At 39.9% G+C, this 21,976-nt stretch overlaps 2 protein-coding genes across 2 annotated transcripts; both read left to right on the top strand.

Annotated features, from left to right (window-relative positions):
- The first annotated feature begins 3,780 nt into the window (after positions 1 to 3,780).
- LOC130861606 (olfactory receptor 8A1-like) lies at positions 3,781 to 4,734 on the top strand. Its single transcript, XM_057750651.1, has one exon. It carries the CDS (start codon positions 3,805 to 3,807, stop codon positions 4,732 to 4,734), a length of 930 nt encoding a protein of 309 aa, XP_057606634.1. The 5' UTR covers positions 3,781 to 3,804.
- A 14,055-nt stretch (positions 4,735 to 18,789) lies between these two features.
- LOC130861399 (olfactory receptor 8A1) lies at positions 18,790 to 19,743 on the top strand. The gene has a single exon (XM_057750237.1). The coding sequence runs from the start codon at positions 18,814 to 18,816 to the stop codon at positions 19,741 to 19,743; it is 930 nt and encodes a 309-aa protein (XP_057606220.1). The 5' UTR covers positions 18,790 to 18,813.
- The last annotated feature ends 2,233 nt before the right edge of the window (positions 19,744 to 21,976 follow it).

Here is a 21,976-nt window from a genome sequence, read left to right as displayed (position 1 = left end):
TTCCCTCTAAAATGGCTCCTCCTGCATTAACCTACCTCAGAATATGGCACCATTTTCCTACTTGTTTCCTCCTCTCCATCAGTAATTAAATTATATTGATTTTATCTTTTAAATGATTCATGCCAGTTGACTGAAAATCAGTTACTGAAAACTAAATTACCAACAGGACAATTTGCTGAAAACTAATTCATTGATTAGCCAATTTGTAAAATGGCCGATTTGCTACATTTACCTTTACTTTCAGATTTTTTTATGCAGTATGTGTTGATTTCAAAAAAAAATTAAGAAATAGAGATAAGCAGAAAATTTAAATTACTCATATTTCCACAATGCAGGGGATATGGGTTAATGGTTATGACTGAAGTGGTTGTAGTGGTGGTGATGGTGATAATGGTGATCTGATGGTGGTGATGATGGTAGTGATGATGATGGTGATGTTGATGGACTTATCGGTGGTAAATTATTTGAAAAGAGGCATTAGACTCTAAGTTTCCCAAGCTGCAGGCTGACTCTCCCAATAAAAGGAAGATTAACACACCTGGGAGACAAAAAAAACATAATTCACAGCACAGGTGTAAACAAAGATTCTAATTGCTCCTTTACTAAGGACTCCAGTGTCTGAAAGTAACTGAACCCCAAGAGCAGTTCTGCCCATATACATATAAACAGACCCCCAAATCTCCCAATCTCAGAGACCTGTTATTCATGATGGTGCTAGCCCCTTTTAGTAAACTTAGGACTAGATATAAATCTTATGATCCTATCACTTCCTGATATGTATTTCCTGACTTTTAAAACTAAGGCATCCTCTAAAATTTCCAGGAGACTGTGTTCCACTTTTCCTCAGCACAGGTATTTAATTACAGATTTAAAGCAATTATATGAGAAAAATATTTCTTCCATGAATTCCTGTTTCTAATGCAGGCTATCTTCAACCATATGTTTACCTTCATCTCTAAGTGTTTTTTCTTTATGTGCTGTGTTCTTATGGGCAGCAATCCTGAGACACTGATGGTCTGGTAGAACTAGAGGTAATAATTATAGTAACTGATATCAAATATGGGGTCATGTTTTCCTATTTTATATTATTAGATGATTGTGGGAGTCAATAATTAAGTCAGTGCTGTCTAGGATTTTCCCACCCGCATGCACTAAATGAATGGTTTTCACTGTGTGCCGCTCTGTAAAGTACTTTAATTTCTGGTAATGGTATATTCTAGGTGGGTTTTCTATGTTTCTTATTGTTTTAAGAGGTGGAAATTGAGTTGAAGGGGATATGTAAGGTATTTTTAATCCATTGTTGCTACCTAGATGAACTTTTTCTCCTTTGTAATAAATGAAAATGCTATTCAAAAAATTGTAGCTATTATATGATAGCAGTTATTATGAAGTTAACAATTTTACCACCAATAACTTAACATGTACAGTTTACAATGCAATGCAGATTTTTTTGTCTTCATACCACATCCTAAGGATTTAAGGACTCTTACACCTAGAAAAACATATATAGCTAGTGCCAGGGTTATTGCTATTATAAGAATCAAATGAGACAGTGTATTTTAAAGTACTTACATTAAGTATTGACATATACATACTACTAAATGTAAAATAGATAGCTAGTGGGAAGCTGCTACAAAGCACAGGGAGCTCAGCTTGATGCTTTGTGAAGACCTAAAGGGGTGGGATAGGGAAGCTGAGAGGGAGGCTCAAGAGGGAGGGGATATGGGGATATATGTATACATATAGCTGATTCACTTTGTTGTACAGCAGAAACTAACACAATACTCTAAAGCAATTATACTCCAATAAAGATGAAAAAAATAATACTTACATTAAAAGCAGTTTACAAAATGTTTTTTAAAAAGATACATACATGCTTATACACATGTAAATACATATATGCATTGAAAAAATCTAAAATGATACTCATGATGACTGCCTCCAAGGAGCAAGAAAATGGTATTTTATTTTTGCTTATGTGTATTTCTGATTTTCTAACAAGGCACATATAATGCCTTGGTAAATTTTTGCTTGCATGTGAAATTGGCAATCAAATGAATCCTCTATGTCAAAGAAATTTAATAAACTAAGTTTACTGACCAAAAAAAAAGTGCTACACATAAGATAGCCTACAGCAAAGTAGCATAGTTTGGTGAAAACAAAACAGATTGTTGGTCAGAAGTCCTGGGTTTCATACTCAGTTCTGTGTCTTACTGGTTTCATGCCTTTGAGTAACTTATTTAAATTTTAAAGATTCAATTTCCTAAAAAATAGGAAAATACAGCATTCCTCTTTTTTATATGCTATGTACAAGCTAAGGCATCATGTATAAAGCACATTCAACCACAACATTGCTTAGAGCTGTAGGTGTGCAGATTTATAAGGCTACACACTTGAGCCAAAGGAAGAAGCTCGTAATCAGAAGAAAGCAGTTCCAAATACTTGATAATTAGGAATCCTGGGGAAAGTCACTTAGTGTCTGGCACTTCAGTTTTCTCAATATGAACACGGGAATAAAAAATCTGCTCTTAGATACATTTATCTACATACCCAAAACTTGTGGGAGGAGTTGAGATTGACCTTTGAAGAGCATTATGCAAAAGTTAATAATTGTATAAGTAAGCAATTAAAACAATGCAAATTTAGGGTTTTAGCTTAAGAAATACATGTTAGAAAGGAATATCTATAGGTATCATATACAGCAATGATGATCCATGATTCTTACCACAGGTGTGTAACTTGAGTACTTTGTCGTGAAGGAGATAATGGGGCCATGGTTTGATAATATGATCTGAAAATAGAACTAAGAATAATAATAGTAAAAGTAGCTATTGAGCACTTTCTCTGGACTACACTAGGTGCCAGGGCCCAGGCTTCACCACAGATGAATCAATCAGAACGTCTGCGGGGGAACGTGGCCATCAGTACTTTTTAAATGATTCCAGGTGATTATAATGTACAAGTAATGTTGAGAACAATCACCGTAGGGCCTGAAGTACAATTTACAAAAACTAAGAATAAATTCCAGACACCTAATGACAACTCACATTTTTATAGGAGCTGACTTCTTGGAAACAAATTTCTAGATATGCATTATCCCTTATTAATTTTACAACCACCTTAGGGATTGATATCATTAATTTTTCATCTTACATATAGAGAAATTGACTTGTACCTCAATGGTACTGCTGTAACAACCCTATCACCCTGACTCTGCATCAGTATGAGATAGGTATTCATATGTTCACATTCAGCGAATATTTAGGACTTCTGTAGAGGACAAGGGAATTTCATCTCTAAATCAAAACATATCTCCAACTACAAAATATGAAGTTTACTGCTCAACTTACAAGATTGAGGTTCTCAGACTTGAGTGTGCATCAGCATCACCTGGAGACAATAGGAAACACAGGTTGCTGGGCCCCATCCCCAGAGTTTCTGACTTGCTAGGTCTGGGGTGAGGCCTGGGAATTGGCATCTCTAACATCTTCAGGTGATGCCAGTGGTGCTGCTGCAGGGACTACAGTGTAAGAACCACTGCTCTAGGCTATGCGAGAAACCTGAAAGTGGTAAAAGGTTCAGATCTTTTCCCCTTTTTCCTCTCATCTCCATGACTTTTGAAATATACAAGGTCTGGTCTTCCTCCCAAAATAAACAGCAAGATGAGGGAACATTCATCAGGAAAGACCCCAGGATCACTCAGCTGACCCCAGATGCTCAAAACTAGCTTCACCCAGCAATACAGATGAGGCCTTTCATGAACTTCTTCTCTCCCATCCACACAGGGGTCCCAACCAGAGAAGAATGGTTGGAGAAAATCACTCTACAGGGACAGAGTTCATTCTTGGAGGTTTAACAAATCGGCCAGAGCTCCAGCTCCCTCTCTTCCTCCTCTTCCTTGGGATCTACTCGGTCACTGTGATAGGGAATCTGGGCATGATAACACTGATTTGTCTGAACACTCAGCTTCACATCCCCATGTACTACTTCCTCGGCAACCTGTCTCTTGTGGATGTCTGCTACTCCTCTGTCATTACCCCTAAGATGCTGGTGAACTTTGTGTCAGAGAAGAACATCATCTCCTATGCAGGGTGTATGTCCCAGCTCTACTTCTTCCTGATGTTTGTTATTGCTGAGTGCTACATGCTGACAGTGATGGCCTATGACCGCTATGTGGCCATCTGCAGCCCTTTGCTTTACAACGTTATCATGTCACATCGAGTGTGCTCCCGGCTGGTGGCTGGGGTCTATGCCATAGGACTCATTGGTGCAACCATAGAGACTGGCCTCATGTTGAAGCTGCCCTACTGTGACACCCTCATCAGTCATTACTTCTGTGACATCATCGCCCTCATGAAGCTCTCCTGCTCTAGCACCGATGACACTGAGATGACAGTCTTCTTTTTGGCTGGATTCGACATCATAGTCACCAGCTTAACAGTCCTTATTTCCTATGCCTTCATCCTGTCCAGCATCCTCCGCGTAAGCACCACAGGGGGAAGGTCCAAAGCTTTCAGCACCTGCAGCTCCCACCTTGCCGCTGTGGGGATGTTCTATGGAACGACCGCGTTCATGTACTTGAAACCCTCCACAGCCAATTCCCTGGCCCAGGAGAACGTGGCCTCCGTGGTCTACACCACAGTGATCCCCATGCTGAACCCCCTCATCTACAGCTTGAGGAATAAGGAGGTAAAGGCTGCCATGCAGAAAACTCTCAAGGGAAAATTGTTTTGAGGCAAATGTTATTCATCTTTCTCAAGTTTAAAAATGAGTTGTTATGAATACCAGAAGGAAGCCCTCTGAATGCTCGCCCACCCGTGATGGGAAACAATCCCGTCCCTGCGTGGCTGGGTGACCGCCTCCTTCCCTCTTCCTTCCTGCCCTCCCTCTCCTCTCATTTCTGTTTGAAACCAGCTGATTTCAAGTTCATGTTTTCTCTCATTGGGAAACATTTTCTCTATCCTGAGCCCTTAGGTAAACTCTACTATCTTAATTGGAATTTAACATAAATTTTAGCCTGTCACAGACTTACAGATATAGAAAACAAACTAGTGATTACCACTGGGGATAGGGAAGGAGAGAAGGCAAGATAAGGGTGGGGGATTAAGAAACACAAACTACTATGTATAAAGTGAATAGACAACAGGATGTATTGTACAGTACAGGGAAATATGGCCATTTTTATACTAACTTTAAATGAGGTAAACTATAAAGACATTGAATGAGTATATTGTATACCTAAACTAATGTAATGTGTATCAACTACACTTCAATAAAAATTAAGCTTTCAGCAGTGAGTTTGAAAGTCATTCACTTTTTTATTGCCTTCTATGTAGAAAATATTACTCAACTTAGTTCCCACTTTTTGCACTTGGGAAGACACAAGGCAGAGAAGGGTGAATTAAAAGTCACCAAGAAGTGATGCCCAGAGCCTTTCTCATCTAGACTTTTCCCTCTCTTTTCTTTCACTCTTCTCTACCGATCCCTACCGACGGACATCTACTTGATCCCTTTATGTGACCACCTTAGTAGCATAATAACAATGCCAACCACTAACATGTTTGGTGTTGCTTACCCTGAGCCACACAACTCTTCTAAATGCTTTATATGCCTTATTTCAGTTATCCTTACCACAGTTATATACTATCTTCCCCATTTCACTGTGGAATTTGGTGTAATAACTTGCTTAACGTCACACAGCTGGTAAACAAAGACACTGGGCTTCAAACCCAAGTCTGAGTGACTCCTGAGCCCACACTGCTGGCTCTCAAACATCCCCTTTGCTTTAGGCTGGGGCTGCCTTTGAACACCCTATTATGCCTCCCGTAACTGTGCTCTTCCAATTTCAGATGCCTTCTGAAATCAGTTCCTCATATCCCTACCTTTTATCACCTGCCCTAGTCTCTTCCCATTTGTAGGCAACTTCTTCAACGTAACTAAGGAAAGATTACACTAGAGTGACCAGCTCACCCAGTTGGCCTGTCACTTTACCACTTTCATCAGTGGAAGCCCCACATCCTGGGAATCCTCTTGGTCCCAGACAAACCAAGATGATTGGTCACCCAGATTACATTGCTGCAAAATCTCTTGTCCTGCTTAATTAACTGAGTGATCTACTGCCAAACTCACTCAGGAAATCCAGTGGCAGAGGGACAAAGTTTCTCCCCACTCCCCTTGCTTTATGCCAATATCAAGGATACATGTTTTAGACTCAGCAGCCTTATATACTGCAATGGATTTATAGACATCTTCTTGTCATTTCTAGTTATTAATCATTGTTTTATTATGGGAAACAGGTATAACTCTTGTTTTCTCAAGCAGAAAGGGAATTAATACAGTTCATTGAATGACTAGAGAAGGTTGAGGATGCCCCCAAAGTGACTTCACAATAGACATGACCCACAGGTTAAGAAGCTCCAGCTACCACTGTGACCACTGCCACCATGAACAATGACTCTCATACTCACAAAATCGGTCAACAACTGAACCCTGGGATTGAGCACCACCAGGAAGCTTGTCAGAGATACACATTTGGGGTTCCTGCTCCACACCTACAGAACTACTGTGTGGGGCCCAGCAACCTGTGTGTAATAGGCCTCCTGGAGATTCTGATATACACTAAGGAGTGAGAACCACCCTTACTCCCACCCTTCAAATCTCACAACAAAGCATTTAATTAGTGGGAACTAATTCACATCCATGGCTCTAGTTACAGGGCTATCTGGGATATGTAATTTTTAGCTTTTTAACCTGACTAGAATGAAGGTAGAATGGATTTGAGAGAGCCATTCCCAAGTGTCTCCACGTATTTTTCCTGGGGAGGAGGGCACCCCAGGCTGGGAGCAGTGTTCCCACACCTGTGACGAGTCATAGGCCCCTGCGCATCTTCCTGGTAAAGTGGAAACTGCCCTTCCCTCTTCCTCCTCCACAATACTCATGTATTTAAACCTGTTTATTCTTCCAGGCTCTTTTTGTTGGTGTATTAAGGAGGGAAATGTACAAATAGACCCAATTCCAGATCATTATTCTTCCAGAGAGTAACATCCTTGGAATAGAGGGAAGGGGAAGTCTGTAGGCCGTTTGTTTCACAAGAGCTACATTGTATTTTCTTTTAATATTTTAATTTTATTGGAGTATAGTTGATTTACGATGTGCTATGTTTCAGGTGTACAGCAAAGTGATTCAGTTAAACATATACATATATTCATTCTTTTATAGATTCTTTTCTCATATAGGTTATCACAGAATATTGGGTAGAGTTCCCTGTGCTATACAGTAGGTCCTTGTTGGTTATCTATCTTATATATAGTACTGTGCATGTGTTCATCCCAACAAGAGCGACATTTTAAAAAGATAAACCAAACATTAATGCTCTAATGTCAGCAAAACAAAACTATAAACATTTTTGCTTGAGATATAGATGACATTATTATTGTTCAAATGTTTAACATGTGGCATAGTTAGCATTTATATTTTAAACACTCACTGTTGTAGCAGAGGCCTATGTTTCGTATTACACACACATGAACACAAACTCACACACACACACACTCTTTTGTTGTCTGTTGAGGTGTCTTATGTAACCAATACAAGGAAAAGCTCATTGCCTATTTTATAAAATTCATTTTATGCTTTTGTTGTTAAATGATTATAGCTTATACTATGTGGTATGACAGATAATTGGTCATACCTTTATTTTATATTCAGTCTTCACTCAGAAACCAAGTCCTATTTTTTACCATTGTTGCTATGGAAATACACAATCAGATTTATGATGTGCTGAGAACTCATTGCTCTGAGTCCTGAATAAGTAGGTGACCAGGGGAGGATGGGACAGGGGTTTCCAGGCAGAGAAAACATGAGAAAAGACATGGAGATACAGAAAACCCAAGTATATTTCGGGAAAGGTAGGGGATACTATGGCTAGATCACTGAGTCTACTGAAGAGTGAAGTAGGAGAGCTTTGGGGAAGAGTGGTGTGATGACTCATTTTATATGTCAGCTTGGCCATCTCATTCTGGGTGGAAGTATGTATTCATTATTGTCTTTACATGGAGATTAGTAGAGTTCCAAGAGATGTATATGGATGCCTAGTTGACAAAGGGTAAACCATGAATGTTAATTTTATGTTTCAGCTTGGCTAGGCTATGGTGTCCCATTGTTTGATCAAACACTAGTCTAGATGTTGCTGTGAATGTATTTTGTAGGTGTGATTAACATCATGTCCAGCTGACTTTAAGTAAAGCGGCTTATTCTCCATAATGTGAGTAGGCCTGATTGAAACAGTTGAAGGCCTTAAATGCAAAGAAATTTCCAGGAGAGGAAGGAATTTTGCCCCAATTTTATGTTACAGAATCCTGCCTGAGTATTCAGCCTGCCTGCCTGCCTGATTCAAAACTAACATCAACTCTTACCTGAATTTCCAAGCAGCCAGCCTGTCTGACAAATTTTAAACTTGCCAGGCTCGTCAATTACATGAGCCAATTGTTTAAAACAAACCTCTCTATGGAGCTAGATACATAGATACATAGATATCCTGTTGGTTCTGTTTGCCTGGAGAACCCTGACTAACACAGTGATTATAAGTCACAATATCCTCCCCTTCACATTGGAGGGGAGTAGTGAACTAATTGAGAAAGTAGATCAGACCAGAAAGAGGTAGAGAAGATCAGCCTAAATACTGACAAAATTGATAGGAGGATACAATTTAGAGCTACAGCCACAATAATTCCCTCACTGCTTCCCCAGATTAATTTTAGAAACCTTGACACAAGCAGAGTAGGCAGCAGTAGCTCTTCCTGACCAAGGGAGCAGGAGGGGTGCACTCTGAAGAGGAGGAAACTCCTGAGGACAGGTCTGTCCTGAAAGGAGATGGTTCAGAGGGCTGGACCACACTTCATCAGTACTGTCTCCTGGTCTCAACACTCAGGAGTCACTGTTCTCTCTTGGGGATGAGTCAGGAGGGGATGTGGACAAAGAGAAAAGGTTCCTCCCACTCTTTGCCATCCTGGGGCACAGAGAGAATAGGTACCCAATTGTACAGGACTTGTCTGCTAGTGGCAGAGCTGATGGGCTCATTCACAGATGAGGCAGTCATTTGCCCACAGCAGGCTTTCTTCTTCTCACGTCTTAAAGACTTTCTTGTAAAGTTCCACTAAATAGAGTTCAATACTATTTTACTACTGAGATATACCTTTAATTTTTAAACTACCCCCAAGAAATAATTATGAAATATAAAACACAACTTCTTAAATAAACTTTTTTAAATATTTATTTATTTATTGGGTGCATTGGGTCTTTGTTGCTGCACACGGGCTTTCTCTAGTTGTGGTGAGCGGGGCCTGCTCTTTGTTGCAGTGCGCTTGGGCTTCTCATTGTGGTGGATTCTCTTGTTGCAGAGCATAGGCTCTAGGCATGCAGACTTCATTAGTTGTGGCATGTGGGCTCAATAGTTGTGGCTCGCAGACTCTAGAGGCTCAGTAGTTGCAGCACACGGGCTTAGTTGCTCCGCATCATGTGGGATCTTCCTGTACCAGGGATCAAGCTCATGTCCCCTGCATTGGCAGGCACATTCTTAACCGCTGCGCCACCAGGGAAGTCCTGAAATAAACGTCTTATTTCCATTTTAGCCTAGCTGTTTCTCCCCACTGGTCAGAGTTTGCATCTGCTTCTGGGAGCCCATGTGCAATTTGGGGTAAATATACAAAGCATGTCTCATGTCAAGAGCAACCCAGACGACTCCCAACCCAGTTTGCGAGCTCTTTAGGGAGGCTGCTCTCCCGCAGCTTGAGTATCTTCTAGAAGACAAAGAGTGGAGGCTGCCCTGGAACAGTTCACCAGCATGTCCTGCTTCTACGAGATCCCAAAGTTCAGAGAAAGGATGGGGCACGTTACTCTACCACTCTTTGGGGGGGCGGGAGGAGCAGAGAGGTATGTCCCTGCCAATCTTAATCTTAGCTTCCCTGTGTCCTGTCCTTCCCTGCCCTGTGCTGCTGGGACAGGAAGAAGCGGGTTTAGTACACATGATCCATGGAGAAGAGCAATTTTTTACCAGTTCTTCATCGTTTGGCAATTTTTATGTCCAATTTTTCACTATAATAAACGATGCTGAATAGAAGGTGCATTTTTGCAAACATAACTTACCATTTTCTTAGGATAAATTCCTGATAGGACAATCATTGTATCTAATGACGTACTCTTTATTAAGACTTTTCAATTTTTGCTGAATTGTAATTACAAAATGTTTTCCCAGTATATATCTCTACAAGCAATATAGGAGAGGGTCGTTTCCCCACATCCTACCTAACTGTAGCTATTATCATTCAAAAACTTCTGAATCCAATTGGATTCGGAAAATCATTCAGACATTGGCATATCATTATTTAATTTACCTCTTTTTATTAGTAGGGATGTGGGCATTGGGCATTTTTGTTTATCAGCCTTTTCTATTTTTCTGTTATAAATCAACTTTATTGATTCATATACAATTATTAAATATAACTATTGTACATGAGCAATTTGCATTACCACAAGAAGCTCCCTTATACACGTTTGTAATGTCTCCCCTCTATGCCTGAACTCAAGCAACCACTGACTTACCTTCTATAACAATTGATTAGTTTTGCCTGATATCTTAGAGTTGCATATAAATAGAATCCTATGAAGTGTACTGCCGGGATCAACTCGGCGACTCGAGGTGAGTGACGGGTGCCGCAAGCTTGAAGAAGACACAGACACAGACTGAAGAGAAAGATGGGACCGGGGGACTCAAGACCTCTAGGATCAAGAGCCTTGCTGATTGATCCCACGTTGCTTTTATTGAGTTCTCGGCATAGCCTAAGGGTCTAACACTCCCAGGTTAATCCCATAAACAATCAAAGGCCTCACATGACTGGGGGCAATGATCTTTGTTTGCCACCTGGGTCCTGATTTGAGCTGGGCGTGGAGAGCAAAGCAGCCCTGGGGGCAGGAGACCTCTCTCAAAAGGATTAAGGGTCTGTGCCCCACCCGTGTTGGCCCCTCTGGGACTGTGCCTGTCTTAGGTTGTTCCTCCCTTGAGGAATCTTACCCGTCTCTGGCTAACCAGTCATCCTCCAGGGCCAAACACGGTGATATAAGGAAGACTCTATGCACCACCCCTGTTGGCCCCTCTGCGGCTGTGCCTGTCTTAGGTTGTTCCTCCTCTGAGGAATCTTACCCGTCTTTGGCTAACCAGCCATCCCTCAGGACCAAACAGGGTGATATTAGTCGCCACGCCTCGCACCCTCAGCTCCTCCACTGCTCAAGCAGGACATTCTGAATCCCATCGCTCGGCCCACATACTTCAACATTTTCAATGTTTCAAAAAGGTTCCAGAATGTCTTCCCACAGTGTACTCTTTTTTGTCTGATGTCTTTTGCCCAGCACAGTGCTTTTTAATTCATTCATATTTTTTGCATATGGCAGTAATACACCTCATTTTATTGATTACTAGCGATCTGTTGCTTGAGCATATCCACAAATTTGTTTGCCCACCTGTTGATGGACAGTTGGTTGTTTCCAGTTTGGGCTTTTATGAATAAACCAGATGTAAATATTCATGTACAGAACTCCTTGTGAAAATATGCTTTTATTTACCTTGTATAAATATCTGAGCGGAATTGTTTGGTGATACCAAGCTTATAAGAAACTGCAATTTTACAGAGAGGTTTAAATGTATTATCCAACAGCAGTGTATAATAGGTTCACTTGCACTACATTCTATACAAAACTTGGTACTGTCAGGTTTATAAATGTTAACAGTTCTAACATTGCTAGTGGGTACATGGTGTTCTGTAAATATATTTTCAGTTTGCATTTGCCTGTGCCTAATGATAGTGAGCAGATTTTCATGTTTCCTGACTATTCAAAATTCTTTTTTTATGACGTATCTATCCAAATTCTTGGTTCACTTTTAATTAGTTATTTGTTTTCTTGATTAGTGAGTTGTAAGAGCTCTTCATATGTTCTGAATACAAGTCCTTTGACATTGAATGTCTTCCCCAGTCTGTCTTGTCTTTTTACTTCTTTAATAGTCTATTTCAAAGAATAGAAGTTTTTATTCTTAAGCCCAGTTGTCCTTTTTTGTCTTTTATAGTAAGTGCTTTTGTGCTTATTCTAAAATCTCTTAGCCTATACCAGCATCACGCAAATTTTGGGTTTTCTTCTAGAAGTTTTAAAGTCCTTGCTTTTACTCTTAGATCTATTATGTATTTTAAGTTACAGATTTTTCATATGAAAAAAAGTAAATACGTACAAAGTAAAGGAATAGTTTGGTAAACACCCATATACCCAACACCCAGCAAACAATTATCAACAATTTGTACTTCTTTTATCATCTGTCTCTACCCATCAAGTATAAAATGTTTTAGCCATTGTATCTTCAAATATTTTTTGTTTTTGCTCTTCCTTCTGGGTCTCTACACAGTTTTTAGACTACTTGATATTGTCCTACAAATTATTGGATTAGTTCATTTTTTCTGTGGTTTATTTCAATAGTTTCTATTGCTCTGTCATTGATCTTTTCTTCTTCAATGTCTAATCTGCTATTAAGTCCATTCAATAAATTTTTATTTCATATTTTCATCTCTAAAAGTATTATTTAATTCTATTTTATATCTTCCATTTTTCTTTTCATTATGTTTACATCTTCATGTAAATCCTTGGATAAATTAATAAATAATAGCTGTTTAAAAAATACTGTCTTAATTTCATCAGATCTGATATTTCTATTTACACATATTTTCTCTGGCTTTTCTTACACATTTTCCTGCTTAACTGAAAGCCTGGTAATTTTTGATAGGATGCTGGACTTTTCTGACTCTCCTAATTTTTGCTTGTTTGTTTGTTTGTTTTTTGGCTGCATCTGGTCTTCGTGGCTGCGCACAGTCTTTCTCTACTTGTGGTGAGCAGGGGCTACTCTTTGTTGCGGTGCACGGGTTGCTCATTGCAGTGGCTTTTCTTGTTGCAGAGCATGGGCTCTAGGCACTCAGGCTTCAGTAGTTGCAGCACTCGGGCTCACTTGTGGCACACGGCCCTAGAGCTCGTGGGCTTCAGTAGCTGTGACTCACAGGCTTTAGAGCATAGGCTCAGTAGTTGTGGCACATGGGTTTAGTTACTCCATAGCATGTGGGATCTTCTTGCACCAGGGTTTAAACCTGTGTCTCCTGCATTAGCAGGCTGATTCTTAACCACTGCACCACCAGGGAAGTCTCTCCTAATTGTTTTCTGCTTCTTTAAAATGTCTTAAAGTTTATTTTGGCAGCCAGTTAAAACTACCTGTAGATTGTCTTGATGTTTTTGAGGCTTTATGTTTTGTTAGTACGTATCAAGTATAGCTTTTATTCTAGAACCAATTTAGCCCTAATGTTAAGACAGAAAACTTCTCGGCTCTCTAGGGAATGCTACAGGTATTCAAGGAGATCTCCTTACTGACTGGTTAGAACACAAACATCCACAGCCCTGTGTAGCTCTGGTAATCAATAATTTAGCTTAAAGATTCCATGTATTTATCCTTTGCCCAACTTCATGGAGTTCTATATTAGAAACACATAGCCTAGACAAAGCTCAGGCAAAGCACAAGGACCCATATACAAATTTCTGGGGTTCTTTCACTGTGGCTTCAGTATATTTCACTACCTATTCCAGCTACTTCAGCCTCCCAACATTCAGGTTTGCTCTTCTCAACTCACCAAAAATGCTGTACTTTGTTTCCATATACCTCTTTGGGCCATGATCTAGAAAGTGTCCCCAGACAGTTAGGATGAATATAAAGCTCACCTCATTTGTTCCTCTTCTGTCTTAAGTCATAATTCAGCATCAACTGTTGTCTAGTGTCTAAAAACAATTATTTTATATATTTTGTCCAGTTTTTAATTGCTTATGGTGGATGCTTTATGGAGAAAACACCATTCAATCCATACCACATGCCCGCAAGTGAATGAATACTATTACATTCTATCAAAATGAGCTGATACATCTTCAACATGATATGATGTGAAAGAGCAACAACAGTCAGAATTAGAAAAACATAATAATTACAAAATAACTCAGGAAATTACTAACAATAAAAGAAAAAATAATTTAGAAAATTAAACTGAAATAGAAGTAAAAGCAAATAAATGCAACAGATAATACTTTAGGAGAAACAGAAGATGGGAAAAGGGAATTAAAAGAAAAAGAAAAAAGAAATGAGGACATTTATGGGAAGTAACAAATGTAGATACCAGGCAAAGAAGATCTAACCCATTGTGAGTAGGAGCCACTAGGGAGAAAAGCAAAGCAAGGGACAGAACAAACAAGAGCTATAATTCAAGGAACTTTTCCCAGTAGTAAATAGATATCATTATATAGAGATAGAGATGATAGAGATAGATAGAGATAGAGATAGAGATAGATAGAGACAGAGATAGAGATAGATAGAGACAGAGATAGAGATTGAGAGATAAGTGTGCACATAGATATATGAAGTGACATATTGAAAAGAAATGTCGCACCTAAGAAAACTGCTGAAGAATGAATATCAAAACAATATCAAAAAATTATCAAAATAATTTTATGTCCTCATAAAATTACTGAGAACCATGTAGTACAAATTTTTGAGTTCTTTTTGTGAGACCTAGAAACAGTAACTAACCAACAAGTAATGAGCCCCTGTAGCGCCTAATTTTTAACCTTGAAACACCATAGCACCACTAAAAGTAACCAAGTTTCTTGGAGAAAAGGTTGATTTCTGGTCTAAATAATGAAATGTATGAGACGAGTTCAGAACATTTGTCGTATCAGATAGTAATCACTATTAGAGACTAATAGCACTGTATCCAGGAAACTCAAGACACAAACTGAAAAGAATTCCACAGGCCAAAGATTCCACAGGATAAAAAATTTTGAGCAACAAAAGGATAGTAATTGATATGGACTGAAACACATAAAATATGATTAAATTAGTGAGAGTATAAAGATACTAAAATATAACTAGTCATCTTTGGTAGATAATAAGAAACCAAGTTATTATTTTGAAAATTAGGAAATGAAGGTGATGTAAGTGTTGTTATATGAACTGTAGTGGTGGATACACAAACCTACGCATGTGATAAATTTGTATTGACATAAATGTACACACACATACAAATAAGTGTAAATAACACTGGGGAAATCTGAATAAGATCAGTGATTGTCTATGGCAACATGCAGTATTCTGCATATGACATTGTACTATAATTTTGCAAAATGTTACCATTGGGGGAAACTACATAAGGGTAAACAGGATCTCTCCATATTATTTCTTATGCCTACATATGAATCTACAGTTATCTTAAAAGAAAAAGTTTAACTTAAAATCTGCATTAACAACATTTTCATAGATGATATATTACTGAATGTATTCTTCAAAAGTACACATTCTTATAAATGTATTTCCCTTATGAATGAGAATATATGAGGGAAGTGTTCTTATGTCCACCTTCTTATGCTCCTCAACTTCCTGCCATTCTAACACTGTTGGTCTACAGGGTGACAAATGCAGCATCCTTATAAATTAACATTCCTTTACTGAAATTATACAGTTTTATTTAAAAACGTGAATCTGTTTTAAAACCCTTTAAAATAAACATTTTAAGCCTAGCTGATTATGCCTGATAGTGAATAACTAACGATGTGTGACAACCGTAATGGTAGTGACTGATGATGATGTTGATGGTAATGATCGTGGTGGTGGTCGTGGTGATGATAAGGTTGTTGGCTGTAAAATATTTGAAAGGAGACATTAGACTATAGTTTCTCAAGCAGCAAGATGACTCTCCCAATAAAAGGAAAATTAACACACCTGGGAGACAAAAAAAAAAAAAAAAAAAAAAAAAAAAAAACATGATTCCCAGCACAGGTGTAAACCAGGACTCTAATTACTCCTTTACTAAGAACTCCAGTCTCTGAAGTGACTGCATCCCAGGAGAAGTTCTGCTTATATATATATATAAATGGACTCCCAAATCTCGCAATCTCAGGGACCCATTGTTCATGACAGTGCTGGCCCCTTTGAGTAAATTTAGGACTAGATATTTATTTCCTGATATTTATTTCTGACTGTCGAAACCAAGGCAACCTGTAAAATTTCCAGGAGAACCTGTTCCATTTTTCCTTAGCACAGGTACTTAATTATGATTTAAAGCAATTGTATGAGAAAAAAATATTTCTTCCATGAACTCCTGTTTCTAATGCAGGCTGTTGTCAACCATATTTCAACCATATTTCAACCTTCATCTCTAAGGGTTTTTTCTTTGTGTTCTGCTGTGTTCTCATTGGCAGCAATCCTGAGCCTCTGATGGTCTAACTGGAGGTAATAATTGTAGTGACTGATATCAAATATGGGGTCATGTTTTCCTATTATATATTATTAGATGATTATGGGAGTAAATAATTAAATCAGTGCTGTCTAGGATTTTCCCATCTGTGTGCACTAAGTAAATGATGTTCACTCTGTACTGCTCTGTAAAGCACTTTGATTTCTGGTAATGGTGGATTTTTCTATGTTTCTTGTTGTTTTAAGAGACAGAAATTGAGTGAAAGAGGGGATATGTAAGATATTTTTAATCTGCAGTTGCTACCTAGAAGAGCTTTTTCTCCTTTGTAATAAATGGAAATAATATTCAAAAATCTTAGCTACCTCTGATTATGAGGTTGACAATTTTACCATCAATAATTTAATATGTAAAGTTTACAATGCAATGCGGGTTTTCTTGTCCTCTCACTATATCCTAAGGATTTAAAGGCTCAAGACTAGAAAAAGAAATATAGTCAGTGCCAGAGTTATTATTATTATAGGAATAAAATGACACAAGTTATTTTAAAATGCTGCAGTTGAAAAAGAAGGTTACAAAATGTTTTTTTAAATACATATATGCTTCTACACATGGAAATGCATATATGCATTGAAAAATATAAAGGATAGTCCAGACTGTTGTTAGTCTCCAAGGAGCAGGAAAATGGTATTTTGTTTTTTGCTTATTTGAATTTCTGATTTGCTACAATGCACATATACTGCCTTGGTGATTTTTTTAATGCATCTGAAATTGAAAATAAAATCTATCTTCTATATCCAAAGATTCAATAAGTTCACTAAGTAATAAAGTGCTACACACAATATGACCTAAGCAAAGAAACATAGTTTGGTGGAAACAAAACAAATTGTTGGTCAGAAGTCCTGGGTTTCATACCCAGTTCTGTGTCTTACTGGTTTTATGCCTTTGAGTAACTTATTTAAATTTTTAAGATTCAGTTTCCTAGAAAATAGGAAAATAATACAGCATTCCTTTTTTTATATGCTATGCACAAGCTAAGACATCATGTATAAAGCATGTTCAACCACAACATTGCTTAGAGCCGTAGGTGTGCAGATTTATAAGGCTACATACTTAGGCCAAGGCAAGAAGCTCATGATCAGAAGAAAGCACTTTCAGTTTCAGGTCCTTGATAATTAGGAATCCTGGAGAAAGTCACTTAGTGTCTGGCGTTTCAGTTTCTCAATATGAACATGGGAATCAAAATTCTACTCTAGACATATTTCCTCATACCAAAAACTATTGAGGGGAGTTAATGAGATTGACCTTTGAGGAGCACTTTTACAAAAGTTAGTAAGTATATAAGGAAGCAATTAAAATAGGGCAAATTTAAAGTTCTTAAGAAATATGTGTCAGAAAAGAAATACCTATAGGTATCATATCCAGCAGTGATGATCCATGGTTCTTATGGCCATGTCTGTAATGTGAGTACTTTGTCATTAAGGAGGTAATTGTTTGATATTATGATCTGAAAATAAAAACAATAGTAAAAGTAGCTACTGAGAACTTACTCTGGACAATACTAAGTGTCAAAGACCAGGCTTCATGACAGATTGATTAAGTAAGAACCCCAGTGGGTGGAACACAGCCATTAATACTTTTTAAATGCTCCAGGTGATTATAATATACAAGTAATGTTGAGAACCACTGCCTGAGGGTCTGAAGTCCAGTAAAAAACTAATTACAGACACCTAACTACAACTCACTTTTTATAAGTACGGACTTCTTTAAAAAAAATTTTTTTAATATGCATTATGCCATATTATTTTTAAAACTACCTTTGGAATTAGTAAACTGTAGTCTTCATCTTTCAGATACAGATATTGATTTGTAACCCAATGATACTGTTGTAACTACCCTATCACCCTGACACTGCATCAGTATGAGATAGGTATTCATATGTTCACATTCAGCGAATATTTAGGACTTCCATAGAGGACAGGGGAATTTCATCTCTAAATCAAAATATATCTCCAACTACAAAATATGAAGTTTACTGCTCAACTTACAGGATTGAGGTTCTCAGACTTGAGTGTGCATCAGCATCACCTGGAGACAATAGGAAACAGATTGCTGGGCCCCATCCCCAGAGTTTCTGACTTGCTAGGTCTGGGGTGAGGCCTGGGAATTGGCATCTCTAACATCTTCAGGTGATGCCAGTGGTGCTGCTGCAGGGACTACAGTGTAAGAACTACTGTTCTAGGCTATGCGAGAAACCTGAAAGTGGTAAAAGGTTCAGATCTTTTCCCCTTTTTCCTCTCATCTCCATGACTTTTGAAATACACAAGGTCTGGTCTTCCTCCCAAAATAAACAGCAAGATGAGGGAACATTCATCAGGAAAGACCCCAGGATCACTCAGCTGACCCCAGATGCTCAAAACTAGCTTCACCCAGCAATACGGATGAGGCCTTTCATGAACTTCTTCTCTCCCATCCACACAGGGGTCCCAACCAGAGAAGAATGGTTGGAGAAAATCACTCTACAGTGACAGAGTTCATTCTTGGAGGTTTAACAAATCGGCCAGAGCTCCAGCTCCCTCTCTTCCTCCTCTTCTTTGGGATCTACTCGGTCACTGTGATAGGGAATCTGGGCATGATAACACTGATTTGTCTGAACACTCAGCTTCACATCCCCATGTACTACTTCCTCGGCAACCTGTCTCTTGTGGATGTCTGCTACTCCTCTGTCATTACCCCTAAGATGCTGGTGAACTTTGTGTCAGAGAAGAACATCATCTCCTATGCAGGGTGCATGTCCCAGCTCTACTTCTTCCTGATGTTTGTTATTGCTGAGTGCTACATGCTGACAGTGATGGCCTATGACCGCTATGTGGCCATCTGCAGCCCTTTGCTTTACAACGTCATCATGTCACATCGAGTGTGCTCCCTGCTGGTGGCTGGGGTCTATGTCATGGGGCTCATTGGCTCAACTACAGAGACTGTCCTCGTGATGAAACTGTCCTATTGTGAGCTCCTCATCAGTCATTACTTCTGTGACATCCTCCCCCTCATGAAGCTCTCTTGCTCTAGCACCTATCATATTGAGATGACAGTCTTCTTTTTGGCTGGATTCAACATCATAGTCACCAGCTTAACAGTCCTTATTTCATACACCTTCATCCTGTCCAGCATCCTCCACATCAGTACCACAGAGGGAAGGTCCAAAGCCTTCAGCACCTGCAGCTCCCACCTTGCTGCAGTGGGGATGTTCTATGGAACAACCGCGTTCATGTACTTGAAACCCTCCACGGCCAGTTCCCTGGCCCAGGAGAACGTGGCCTCCATGTTCTACACCACAGTGATCCCCATGCTGAACCCCCTCATCTACAGCTTGAGGAATAAGGAGGTAAAGGCTGCCATGCAGAAAACTCTCAAGGGAAAATTGTTTTGAGGCAAATGTTATTCATCTTTCTCAAGTTTAAAAATAAGTTGTTATGAATACCAGAAGGAAGCCCTCTGAATGCTTGGCCACCCGTGATGGGAAACAATCCTGTCCCTGCATGACTGAGTGACCGCTTCCTTCCCTCTTCCTTCCTGCCCTCTCTCTCCTCTCATTTCTGTTTGAAGCCAACTAATTTCAAGTTCATGTTTTCTCTCATTGGGAAACATTTTCTCTATCCTGAGCCCTTAGGTAAACTCTACTATCTTAATTGGAATTTAACATAAATATTAAACTTTCACATACTCACAGATATAGAGAACAAACAGTGGTTACTATGGGGGAGGGACCAGAGAGGCAGGGGATTAAGAGACACAACTACTATGTATAAAATTAGCAACAAGGATATATTGTACAACACAAGGAAATATAGCCAAAAGTATACAGTAACTTTAGGTAGAGTAAACTATAAAAATACTGAATGACTGTGTTGTATGTCTGAAAATAATATAATATTGTAATCAACTACACTTCAGTAAAAAATTAAACTTTCAGCATTGAGTTTGAGAGTCCATTCACAGTTTAATTACTTCCTATGTTGAAAATATTGTTCAACGCATTTCCTACTTTTTGCACTTGGGAGGACATAAAGCAGAGAGAGGCAGACTGAAAGTCACCAAGAGTGATACCCACAGCCTTTCTCATCTGGACTTCTCTGTCTTCTCATCTTCACTCCTCTCTACTGATGCCTACCAAAGGGATTCTACTTGATCTCTTTATGTGGCTACCTTAGTAACAGTAATAATAATTAATGCCAGCCACTAACATGTTAGGGGAAGCTTACTCTGAGCATTCAACTCTTATAAATGCATTATATGCCTTATTTCAATTATCCTTACAACAGTTAGGGACTATTGTTTTCCCCATTTCACAGTGGGATTTGGTGTATTAACTTGCTCAAGGTCACACAGCTGGTAAACAAAGACACTAGGATTCAAACCCAAGTATAGGAGACTGGAAAAAGATGGCAGAGGAGTAAGACATGGCGATCACCATCCTCCACACAAATACATCAAAATTACATCTACTTGGGGAGTGGCTCCTGGAGAACACCTTCCGAATGCCGGCAGGAGACCTCAGACTGCCAAAAAGGCAAGAGAATTTCCACGTAATTCTCACATAATCGGGTAGAGCAAAGGAAAGAAGGGGAAAAGAGAGACAAAGAATCCTGAGGAGACCAGCCCCTCTGGGAGGGAGCTGTGAGGGGGGAAGGCTCCCACACATACGGAAGCCCCCTCACTGGTGAGGAAGGACAGGGGGAGGCTCAGAGCCCCCAGAAAAGAGAGCAGCGGCAAGTCTGCCAAGGGCAGAGTGGAGAGATCTGCACACGGAGCAGTCAGGCAGCACTCCTCAGCCTGAGAAGCTTATCTGCTCACCCGCTGCGGTGGTGGGGGCTGGCACTGAGGTTTGGGATTTGGAGAAAAGACACCAGAGAGAGAGTTGGGGCTGGCTTCATGAGAACAGCCTGAGAGGCAGGTGCGCCAGCAACCTAGGGGGGGAGTCTGGGAAAAATCCTGGGCCAGACGGAGAAGCAAGGGACTTTTGTTTCAGAGTGCTTGGGAGGAGCTTCCCTCTCCATGAGCTCACAGGCTGTGAAGCGGCGTGACCCATGGCTGCCAGATCAAAAAGTCTACCTCCCGCCCAGCTCCCCCGGCCAGCAGCTGCTGGATCAAAAAGCCCAAGGTACCATGCCCCCTCCCGCCACACACGCTGCTGGGTCCCACGAATGCCCACCCACCTGCCCACCATCCTGCTACCCCACCCTGCCACCGCACCCCTGGCCCACAGCCCACTCACCTACAGCCACCAAGGGTCCTGTGTGTAAGGCAAGTTATTGGCCACACCCTCCCAGGAGCAGCGGAAGCCCACCAACACCAAGGGTCCCACAATCAGAACCAACTTCCCTGGGAGAATGCACAGCACACCTCAGCCTCAGTCTGACCCCAGCTGCTACAAGCACTCCCACAGATTCCAGTTAGACTGCCATATGCCTCCCTACCACCTGACCTGAAGTTGCAGGTGAGCCCCAATCACCCTCTTCCGCCCCCTCTTGCCTGGGCGGGGAACCAGCTCCTGAGAGCAACCCACACACAAAGTAGGGACCAAAACCAAAACTGATCCCTGAGGACTGCAGGACCAAAGAAGAGAAAGGGAAACAGCTTCAGGAGGAGCAGATTTAATGCCC

Source organism: Hippopotamus amphibius, chromosome 9 (assembly GCF_030028045.1).
Source record: "Hippopotamus amphibius kiboko isolate mHipAmp2 chromosome 9, mHipAmp2.hap2, whole genome shotgun sequence".
Classification (NCBI taxonomy): domain Eukaryota; kingdom Metazoa; phylum Chordata; class Mammalia; order Artiodactyla; family Hippopotamidae; genus Hippopotamus; species Hippopotamus amphibius.
The sequence above is the reverse complement of the archived record's forward strand: the minus strand, read 5'-3'. Positions and strand labels throughout refer to the sequence as shown.